The following is an 11,656-nucleotide window of genomic DNA, read 5'->3' as shown; positions in this document are numbered from 1 at the left end:
ATCCAGGAGTGAGGGGGATGAGGCAGCAGGTCTGGGGAAGGATTGGGGTGGAAAGGTGAGAAAAAAGTTCTGGGTTTGGCCAAGATATAGTTAATTTGCTTCACAGTAGCTCTATTATGCTAATTTTTTTAATTGAGACCAAAATGGTGTTGATAACACAGGGATGTGTGGAACTTAGTTGCCTACTGGGGTTAACCCACAGCAAGGAAGCATCAGGATGCTCAGTCCAGTGAAGACAAGGTGTAAAACACAGGTATGACAGGAAGAGGATGTTCCCAAGTGACTGTTGAGCAAAGCGAAGTGATTATGAAGAATTGCCATATCCTCAAAGGCACTGCTTCACATGGACTGGAGAAAGAGGGTATGTGATGGGAGAGAACAACAAAGATCTGGAGCGGTCATATCTGGAAAAAGTACCTTCACAGAGAACAAAAAACTGCTCATAGAAGTAAGATAGGAAGATTTGGATATGGCCTGGGTAAAAGATGTGGAGGGAGATGAGCATAAGACCCAATTTATTGATTTGAATAACTGAGAGTTTGGTGATGTTGACCTTGGGACAGAGAAGGATGATCTGAAGAAAGTTTCAGAAGTGGCATGCTGAGTGTTTTTCTACTGATTTCAGGAGAGTTGGGATGACATTCTTGTCATTCAGTTTCAATTCCATTGAACTCTTGCTGATGCTAGGCTATCCAGGAAGAAACTCCTGACTGAATTATTCATTCTGTTTTTTTCTGTGGTAACACTTACATATCAGACTGCAGTACAGATGAGATTCAGGGCTTGGGTTCTGGAAGTGTGAGTTCTGGAGCAATAGGTACATCCCAACATCAAACTGCTGCCCCTGAGGGCGGTTTTGTGGTGCAAAGCAGCAACAATGTCTGGAAGTTCCATGCTAGCCACAATATTTCCTTCTGTTTCCTGGCTTCTGACACTGTCATTCAGGTGACACAAAAGTGAAGTTACAAATCTCCTTAAAAAAATATGTTCTGTTGTCCATGTTGGGATGTAATTATTCATTAAGTCACATTTCAAAAGGCATTTTGATGAATGTACCAGAGGGCATGTGAGAGAATTCTTTTCTCTGTATTTATGAGGGGAAACTGTGATGGGGTGTCATGAATCTAGTATTAAATTTATTGTTCCTTCAACTCTCAACATACTTCTCACCCAATAAATCTTTGAGGCTTTAAATGACACATCTAAAATATTTCCTCAGAGGAGAAATGTCTGTTGCAGGTTTTCTTAGGTATTACAGCTTTATAGCTTTAGAGAGGGAGTTTCTCACCTGGCCACTTGAAGAGGCATTTTACAGATTAGTATATCAAATAGAAATGAGAAATCACTAGTTTCATTGCAATGAATGACATCTATAACAAACACTTAAAATTATGGGAACAGCAAAGTACATTGTGCAACTTCTGTCCATCAAGATAATCTTCGTATCATGTGAAATGTTTATGGAAGTACTAGATTTTGATGAGTCTTTCTCAATCAATGGCTGCTAAAGCATCTCACGTGCTGCAAGAGAAAATTCAAACAGTGAAGTTACAAAGTCAGGTTGTCAAATGTTGGGAAATACTCGGGTTTCTTGAAAGGTTTCTGATACAATCTTTAATAATCTCCTTCTGATTTGGTTTTTTTTTTCCCCGCATAGAAAACCTCAGTCTGATTACCACTTAGAGACTCTGGCAGATCACAGAGTGCAATACCTTTGAATTCAGTGTTGGGATTTCCACATAAACTGATGAGCCAACTGGCAGCACAGTACAGGTCATTAGTCTTTGTGTGGAGAAGCTGCCAGCAGAGAATGAGATGTACTGGGTCACAGAATTTTGGTAGATAATGTGTGGGTTTTATTGATATATACTAAGATACTCTGAAATCATTGTGTTCTTATACTCATGACTGCTTTTACCTCTCTCTCTTAATCACTTTCTGCCTTCTCCCATCCTTCCCAGGCTTTAACTCCTGCTCTCCTTCCAGCTTTTCCCTTTTCTCTGCATGTCGATTGGGTCACTCCACTCTGGTGCTGTTGAGGTACTCATAGGGAGACAGGCACTTTTCCCTCTCATGAGCTTTGCTTCCATAGTCATCTCCAGTCATGAGCTGAATCACATTCACTGTAGCCTAAAGCATGTTTAGTCCAGACAGAACATGAGACTTGTTTATCAATCCCTATTGAGTGTCTGTGAATGCTTTTCAAACTCTTGTAATTCAGCTACATTTATATGGTACCTGGCAATTTGGCAATTTTAAAATTATTTCTTCTACAGTCATTGTCAGAAGAGCTTTGATTCATCATAGAAAATATCAGTTCTAATGGTTAAATTAGGAAAGATATGTAACCAATTAAAAGCAGAGGTTTGAATTGGAATTGGAGTATTAAGCAGCACTGACTGTAAACATCTTTTGCCTGCTGTAGCTTCAGCTGAAATGCCTGTAGAGAACAGGGAATGGCAGCAATATATGCTTGCTAATAACATTTCCATCCCATACAAACCTTTCCAGCTTATAGTGGAAAGCCACCAACCAGAGAGAAAGTTAATTTTAAACTGAAGTGCTTCCATCTCCTCTGCCTCTAGGATACATGTTCACACCTCTGCAACATGTAAAGCAATCACCTTAAAGATTGTCTAATTTAATATGATTAGGAGTGTATCACATAAGAAGATTCATGAAACTGAGTACAGATAACTTGCTCCAGCTATGATACACACTATTCTCCCTTCTAAGCTTATTACAGAGAAGGCTTGAGATGCCCTAGTGATCTTCTTATCTCCAGTAATTAAGAAAATCCTAATGGGCATGGCAAGTGCCTTTCCATGCATGTTGGGATGGACATAAAACACCATCATGGCCTCTTTCTGCCTGACATGAAGTAGCTCTGTGATTTCAGACAGTACTCTCAGACACATCTCACACAGGGGAACGGCTCAGTTGTAATCCAGAACAATTTCCTGTTAAAATATTTAACAGAAAAGCACTAGCTTACTGTGGACATAGGCAAAATACTAATCATTGTAATCATCACTGACACATTTTTACATACAGGAAAAGGAAATGCAGAAGGAAAGAAAATTGTACCATCTATAGATAGATAAGTAAAAAGAAATAATTTTATTTCAGTATCTAACAGTAAAGTTATTTGTGCAAGGGTCCATGCTGCAGAATCTCAGAAGAGATTTGAGCAGGGAAAGCAAAAATTGTAAGGCGGTCAGGGATGGGATGTCAGAGGCAAATGTAATAATCTGTGCGGCTTCAACAGACACAATGTAGGCAGGTTCTCACAAAATGGCAAGTGTAAGATAGCAGCATGAATAGTTCACATACAAATAGGTGATCATGATCATGGAGTATTTAATGCAAAACTTAGGTATGTTTAAAAATTTATTCATGACTTTGGAGGGTTCTTTTGAAATGAGGCCTTTTATGTCTGCATGCTCTCTTCTTGAAGATTGATCCACACTTTTGAATCAATGAAATTCTTTCACTATGAAAGTTTTCAACCAGGAATGTGTAGCTATTTTTCTCCTCATATGAACTGGGGAGAAGTGACCAGACTAGTTCAAAGATTCTCAATAGTTTAAGAACATGGTTTCCTGTGAATTATTGGGAAAGCAAAATTCAGTGATGTGGTAATGACTTCATAATAGTTAAACTCAGACACCGTCTCTCCTGGGTGACTAAGGGTTTCACTACTGACCACGCTTCTGGCCCTGCCACCTCCCTGCGTTGTCCTGCTGCACCTCTGCCTTTACCTCCTGCTCGTACTTGTGTACACTGCCCTGCTCTGGAAATGTTATATAACACCTGTCTGTTAGGGTGAGAGATGAGAGAGAACTTGGTATTATCACTCTGGGGAGTTTAGGGGGAAGGAGAGACCCTCCCTTGCTCCATAAGGACATGCTGTTGTTGCATCTGTGACCTGCTGATCTTTGTGCCTAAAGCAGACAGAGCTGTTGCCTTCTGCAAACTTAGGACCTGGCCTAAGTCCATGCAGTGCATGTATTAGCAAGCCTCTTCACCCCTCCAGTCACTGTTATGATCTGAAACTGCTCTTGAAGTGTTTGGAAGAAATTCTCTTCATTCCCCTTTCCCACTTCTGTGTAGAAGGAGTAGATGAATTTCCCTTTGTAACAGAAAAGAAAGGAACAGAATACAGGTGACAGAGTAGGAGATCTCTGGCTTTGTTGCTGTGATGACTGGCTTGGGGTTATGCACACCACAAAGCTCCTTTGCTCTTTGTGCTGAGGTGCTTTTCTGTGCTGTTAATGTGTGAAACATTTGATTTGGTTTTTCATTTATCAGCAGGAAAATTTACTTTTTCTTCTCCATCCTTCCCAGCATCTTTATCATGGCTTGGTGGAGGAACTGTCTGCAGAATGTTTAAGAGTTTTCAGCTGGCCAAACCTGAGCAGAGTTCTTACCTTAGCAACTCATTTATCCATTGTGGTCTATTCACAAGAGGAAAAGAGAGCTGCGTCCTTGCATGTCCATGGGATGAGTTTTCTTTGGAGCTCTAGTATGTGATTATCTTCACTGCAGACTGTATCATTTGTTCACTGCATTCTCTGCAGACATGAGTGTTGGGACAAAAGGAAGTAAAAATATTCAAATTGCAATGACATTTCAGTTCTATATCTACTCTTAATATTGCTATTTTGACATCAGCAATACATTGTTGCATGAGTGTGTATATAGTTTCCTTTTGGAAGAATTTGGCATACATCCTGTTCCTTTCCGGTTTAAGGTCACTATGTAAGGTACTAGAAAGAGCTACTTGTATCTGAGATGAAAAGCAAATAATGCATATAAAAAAAAGCAGCTCCACCTCTCTAGTAAGTATTCTGGAAGTAAGGCTGGTAATAGGTATGGGAGGTAAGACAGCACATAGGATTATTCTGGATAGACTCAGATCTGAGTCCACAACTCCTATATTCCGAGATTTTTATATTACATTTGTCTTAAGAATTTAAACTGAAATTAAGTATCAATTTAAAAGGATACAATATCCTATTTGATGTGAAAGTGAAAGTGAGCTGTTTGGCCACATGTCTGTACTGAAGGTGGCTGCATTGGCAACCCTGTCACTGATCTCAGTAATTCAGGAACAGATAACAGAACTGAGCACAGTGCAGGCTAAACATCTAAATGTTTATCTGGCTTTCTGGAATTATTTTCCCATTATTAGTCTGCTACTGATACCTGAACTAATGACTTTACAGGAGTGCTTCCACCAGCAGGGAACTGCTTATCCATTTTATGACCCAGAGTGACAAACTTTATTGACTTACAAACTAGCAACAGCAGCATTTGGGTACCAGACCCACATCTGGGGATACCATAAACAGCAAGACTATTCTTGGTCCTGTTCCAGCCCAGGAACAGGTGCTAGAAGAAGGATTTATTTGTCTTATTTCTCTGCCATTACCAGCCCTTGCAGACTGGAAGTGCTCTCTATGGTCCATCTACTCTCTCTCCATCTTCAGCCATCTATTTCCTTCTTCATCGGCAGGAACTGCCTGTGGCCAGGTGCTTTCCCTGGGACTCAGAGAACCACCCAGCCTGAGCTGTCTCCCTAAAGCCAAAGAGGACAGTTGCTTTCTTGAATGTGGGAGTGGTAGGGGAACTCACTGCTACAGTCTCAGCCAGACCTGCAGAAAAACCTGTCCTAAACTTTTCCACTTACAGCCCACCTTGCAGGTGACTTTCATCAGACAATACTTCAGTATTACAACTGTCAATAATAACTGATGCCTGCACATTACAACTGAACTGGTAACATTATGGGAAAAGCAGCAATATTTGGGGTTTGTGAGTTCCTAGTGCTTCCCTTCCACAGGGGTGCACATTTGTAAAAACTGGCATCGTCTGGCAAGTGCCAGATTCCAAATCCCTGCGAGAGGGAGCCCCCGTTGTGCAGCTCCGAGGTCCATGGCTTGGTGGCCGTGGGCTTTACTTTAACGCAGGTGGAGGGGCTGGCGGTGGGGAAGGGGTTGGGTACAGAAATTGGGAAAACCCTGTGTCTGGGAGGCAGGCCCTTGCACGGGGTGTGCTCAGGGCCAGGTCCTGGCGGCACGGGGAGGGCTCCAGAGGGGTCTGCAGCACCCCGAGGGGCCGGGCTGGGCCAGGCCGAGGGGGCACGGGGCACTCCCGGGCCCCAGAGCTGTGGCTGTAAACCCCAGCCGGGTCCCCGTGCCGCGCAGCCTCCATGTCGGGCGCGCATAAAGAACCATGTCATGCTTCAGCGGGGAAGGGAGGGCCGGGCGGGACTGGAGCGCTCTCTGCTCTCCTATTTTCATAGAAACCGATCTGTGTACCTAGAAAATAACAGGAAGGGAAAGAGCGGGGGGAGGCGCGGGCGGGCTGGGGGGGATGAGAAGATCCTGTTTTCGGTCGCTGCCCGAGGAGTAATTCGGCGGAGACGGCTCCATATTCCCGGGGCCGCGGCGGCTGCGGCGGGGATGGAGCGGGCGGCGTAGCCCGGCGCGCACGGGGGGGCCGCGGGCAGCGCCGCCGCCGCGGGGCGAGGGCTCCCCGGCCGCCCCCGCCCGGCCAGCCCGCTCCCTGGAACCGGGGGCTGCTGGGGTTGTGTCCAAGGCCTCCCCCTCCCCCGCGTACACACTCACACACACAGACACACGCACACACACTCACACACACACCCCATCTCCTCCTGCCGCCGCCGCCGCCGCCGCCGGAGAGATCGGGGCTCGCCCGCGGCCCGGCCCCGCTCCCGGCTGCGCCCCGTGCCCGGGCGCATCGCACCCCGCGGGGGCTCGCCCGGCTGCCCCCGGGGCGGCGTGCGCGGGGCGGGGGGTCCGGGAGGGCGGGGGGACACACGGCGGCTCCCGCGGCGGCTCCCGATGGCTCGTCCGCGGCCCCGAGAATACAAGGCTGGAGACCTGGTGTTCGCCAAAATGAAGGGGTACCCGCACTGGCCGGCCCGGGTGAGTACCGCGGCGGGGGCGCCCGGCCCGCACGGCCGCCCCCTCGCCCCGCACCGCCGGGCAGGCACGGCCGGGCCCGACCAGGGAGCGCCGGAGGGCCCGGCCCCGGCCCCGCCAGACGGGGGGCCGCGGTGCGCGCCCACCCCACTATTATTGTGCATCTTTTCTTTGATCTGCAGATTTCTCCCCGGCCCCCCGGGAGGAGGAGGAGGAGGAGGAGGAGGAGGAGGAGGAGGAGGGAGAGGAGGGAGGGAGGGGGGCGAGCGCGGGCTGTACCTGGGTTGTTATCGCGGGGAGGAGGCTTGGGGAGCCGGGAGCCCTGCCCGCATGACAACGATGCTGTTTATTCTGCGCCCTCCCTCGCCCCGGCCCGCGGCAACCCCGGGGGGCAGAGGGGCCCCCGCGGCCCGGGGCAGGGCAGCGCGGCCGCCGCCCCCGGCCCGGCGCGGCCCGGCGAGGACACCGGTGCGAGCCGGCACCGCAGGGCAGGGACAGCGACGGGGACAGGGACAGGTGTGCAGGGGCCGACGCGCAGGGTCAACTCGCAGGTGTCCCCGGGGCCGGTGGGCGCGGAAGGCTCGGCTCGGAGCGGGGAGGTTCGCAGAGTGACACGGGTCTGCCCGGTGGCAGCCCCAGCCCGGTGCCACCCTCCGCACCCGGGCGGGTCGGGTGTCGGGCCTCTCGCTGCACCTTGCCCTTCCCTGGGTTGACTTTCTTTCATAGGCCTTTGTCATTTTTTGTTTTATGCTGCCATGATACAACTGAGATGCAAAGGCATGGTAGGCATTTGGCGGTCAGATAAGCGCTGATTGTGTTTAAACATCTTCTTCTGGTGCTGCCACAATAACCCAGGGCAGAGCCTTCTCCAGGGGGTCGTACCCTGGCACACTTACACTGCCCATCCCTTCTCTCCTCTTTGGTCACTGTTGTGTAAACTCACTGAGTAACACGTGTTGTGGGAACTCTTGGCAGGCATCAGCCAGTGAGTCTGTATTTACTTGTCTTCTCCAGTCTTACTGGGATGATTGGGTGGGTGGTGCTTCATGCCATCACTCTCTAGTCAAGGCAAGTTGCTGGTCTTTATGGGACTGTAAAGAGCGTGAAGGTCCTGCAGGGAAACATTGATTAGCAGGATAAAGGTGAACTGACATTTAGTGTTATCCTTGACAAGAAAGCCCTGGAAAAGGGTGGGTATAAGTGCTGGAAAGGTGTCCTGAGCAGAACTGAAGAAGCAGGAGAAGTGGTGTTGTACAGGGGACACTGTACAAGGAGGGAAGGCCAACACTACAAGCTTAAGCAAAGGTTGGTGAAAAAAGAATAGCAAAAGGGTGCTAAATATCTAGAAGCCTGTAAATAAGGTGTTGCATTCAATTATTTTGGCAGAGTGGGCTAAAATTAGCATGCAAAAGGCTGAGCATAATCAACAACGGGTTGTGGTTTTATAATTCTATCATTATACCAGTTGGTGGATATACTACCTAAAAAATGGCAATTTATGTCAGCAGAACAGCATGAGCCACTGAAAATTGACTTCTTTGCTACCTCTGTCATGGTTTAATTTACTGTGAAAATTTTAATGTGAACAGTTGAGACCATTACCACGTTGAAGCATGTTAATCCCTTTCCTTTTTGAGCCTTTGCAAAACTCCCATTTGTTTACTTAGAAGCAGAACGGGGCCTTTCGTTTTAATGGCGTTTTCTTTCCTTTCAAAAAATCATTATATGCTATTCAGCTGGTCATAGCCTTTGACTGGGTTACTAAATAGATATCTGAATAACAATAATATTCAACAAAGTGCATCTTCACTAGGAAAAAATAGGTGTGCTGTTCACATAGCTCACTTCCTTTGTGCAGATTAACAGGATGTAAAGTTCAAGTGAAGGCAAAGTAGTCTCTAGTTTTAACATAACTTAGCAAGTAGAGGCAGAAACTGTAGAGGGCCCAGAGTCTACCATGGGATAGGAAGGGAGCTGTCAGGTCAGGGGACCATTAATGCTGGGTGTTCGTTCATCCGTGTCAAGAGGCACAGAATGTGCTCCTGTAACTTGTGATGCAGTTGCATACAACTTAATGGTAGGTCAGTCTGATGTCTGTCTCACCTACTATAGTTTGTGCTATCTTTACCCAGAGTTTTCTTCATCGTGGTTGCCAAGTTTTGCCTGATGCACACTTCCTCAAGTGAAGGAACAACCTCCTGGGGACATTAGTCTTTATTTTGTTTCCCAGAAAACACTATTGCGTACAAATAAGGAGAAAAATATTTGAATTGAGAATGCAACTCAGATACTCTGATTAACGAATGCCTTTTATCGAGAGGATTCGTTTGTTTCCAGATCCTTGAGTGGTTTCTAGCTACTTCTTTATTTGTTATGCAATTAGTGTGTTTGATCTTTGTATTCTCATAAAAACTTACATATTTCATGCTAATACAGTGGCTTAATAATATGAGTAGCAATACATTTAAATGGCAGTATTATTGTCCCTACCAAATGGTGTTTGGCATCTCTGAGACCTTTGGCATGAATTTCCTGTCTAGGAACAAACTTCTTAAACTGTGTTTAATAAACCTGAGAAGTGTTAGAGCAGGACAGAAGTACTCTGTCTGCCCTTTATTGAAACACACAGACATAACTCACCTGGCACAGGACCAGCTGTGTATTTTTGTTTGCATGGGTCACATCACACAGAGAAGGTTCTGCAGATCCCAGAGGCTCAGCGGCTGCAGCACAAGAGCTGGACCCCACTCAGTGTCTCCTGTCTCTCTCTGGGTGGGGTCACACTTGTGGCCCAGCACAGCAGACAAACCCAGGACAGGCAGCAGTCTCTAGTCCTACACCATTAGCTGCCCACCCTCTCTCTTTGGTGGTATGTTGATCCAGTGTTCAGCAACAGCAAGACCAGCAAAACTGACTTCCATCCCTGCGAGTAAAGAGAGAGAAACAGTGCTGAAAGTGCCTAGACAGTGATGATACACCAGTGAACTGCTGGACATTTTTTTCTAATAACTGATGATGTGTTATAGCAGACAAACTGCACTTGAAGTTTCTTTGTGAATTGGTCTAGAATTAATTTTAAAGGGACCAAATTTGCCACACTTGGCCAAAGTGGTAATGGCCAGACACTTGATGTCTGAAAGATGTCACTTAGGCCTCATTGCCTGGAAGGGCTGCTTTGCATTTTGGTATCATATTTTCTTGTGCTAAGGCAAAATTTTCTTTAGCTTGACTGAAGGACAGCAAGTAGGTGTAGGGTTTAGGCTCAAGAATTGTATTGAAGTTTAGTAATAATGATAGATGAAATGCAACAGTTTGGTTTAACATGATTTTTCTGTTAGTCTCTGATGTTTGTTGTCTTCAGATGCTCATCAAAAATGCAGAATAAATACCAACTGTCCAGGTCATCTGTTGCTGTAATCCAGCAAACAAGCAATAGTGTCTCCAGAGTGCCTACAAAACTGGAGGGAAGATGCCATTGTGATTAAAATGTAGAAAATAAGAATTCAATTCATCGTACATTTCATGAGTGGTCTTTGCCTTTGAAGCACTAAATCCCTCTGTGTCTTACTTCCTTGTTGGTAAAAGACAGTGAACAACACTTTTCCCTTTTAAAAGTTGTAGAGTGGAGACAAAATCACTAATGTTTATGAGTTGCTTGGCTACTGCTTTGGTAGGAGCTGTATTAGCACACACAGACAGAAGAATCTGTCTCTTCAGATACCCTAGTTTATCTGGGATAGATGTCCTGGTTTATTGAGAAATTGCCCCTTGAATAGTCTCTCAGATGAGATAAAAGGGAAAATCTAGTGGTAGATTCAGAAAGATCAATAATTGTGTTTGTTTTATGAGTGACCCTGAAGAAACAATAGGCACTTAGTTGCTGAAATTAGCAGCTGATTTAAAAATAGGAAGGAAGCTGCTAATGCAACTGTAGAGAACAGAAAAAAAAGTCTCGAATGACCTCAATAAAATAAGAACATGCCCAAATAAGTGGCTGATGCCATTATGATACAGAAATCTAGGATTGTAAAGCTGGGGAGACAACTATTTGTATTTGGGTAAACACGAGTAGTTTGTGTAGGGATGGTAAAGTTGGTTTAGGACAATACACAAGATCCAAGCAGGTCAGACAACATATTTTAGTGTAAAACACAAGGATATTTAAATCTGTTTAGAATACTTTGTGTTGGGAGGAAAACATGGCCTTTAAAGTCTTGGTGTCACACTAAATGTTATGAAGGTGCATTACTGTCTTGTGAGGGTGACTTTCCTATTTTTTTGACTTCTGCTTTTGTTATCCAGCTCTTTTATTGTTACTAGGAGTTAAGACATACTTGAACTCCAAATTTGCTAGTTAGCTAGCTATTCTTATATGAATGTCACTATTAAAATCATCTGCCAATAGCAATGGCAGAATGGTATTTGGGGCCCTTCAATGTATTAGAGTTGCAAATGGATGTAAAATTTTCTGTCTATTGCTTAGAGTAATACATAGTAAATGCTGTCACTTTAATGGGAAGTAGTGTCTCAGGTGGGCTGAGCATCATAAATGTAATGATTACATGATAGTTTTTAGCTGAGTGCCTGTTTTCAGTGTTGTTGACTATGTTCTCCATCCAACAAGGCATGAAAGTAAGGCACCTGAGAGTATGAACTCAAATAATTCAAGGGAAGGGTTTAAAGATAATCACATCCTGTTCAGTGAA

The 11,656-nt window shown here is 45.5% G+C and overlaps 1 protein-coding gene and 1 long non-coding RNA gene across 2 annotated transcripts in view; one reads left to right on the top strand and one right to left on the bottom strand.

Moving 5' to 3' along the window:
• Positions 1–1,431: 1,431 nt before the first annotated feature.
• LOC139678108 (uncharacterized) lies at positions 1,432–7,304 on the bottom strand. The gene is made up of 3 exons (XR_011698956.1): positions 7,230–7,304; positions 4,431–4,574; positions 1,432–1,521 (listed from the first exon to the last, which is right to left on the bottom strand). It is a non-coding gene; the product is annotated as an uncharacterized lncRNA (long non-coding RNA).
• Positions 6,393–11,656, top strand: part of HDGFL3 (HDGF like 3) — a 47,824-nt gene continuing 42,560 nt past the window's right edge. Inside the window, exon 1 of the mRNA XM_071568689.1 lies at positions 6,393–6,953. Coding sequence (XP_071424790.1) covers positions 6,870–6,953 — 84 coding nt within the window. The 5' untranslated portion in view covers positions 6,393–6,869. The remainder of the gene's footprint in view (positions 6,954–11,656) is intronic.

Source organism: Pithys albifrons, chromosome 13, assembly GCF_047495875.1.
Source record: "Pithys albifrons albifrons isolate INPA30051 chromosome 13, PitAlb_v1, whole genome shotgun sequence".
In the NCBI taxonomy this organism is placed as follows: Eukaryota; Metazoa; Chordata; class Aves; order Passeriformes; family Thamnophilidae; genus Pithys; species Pithys albifrons.
The sequence above is the reverse complement of the archived record's forward strand: the minus strand, read 5'-3'. Positions and strand labels throughout refer to the sequence as shown.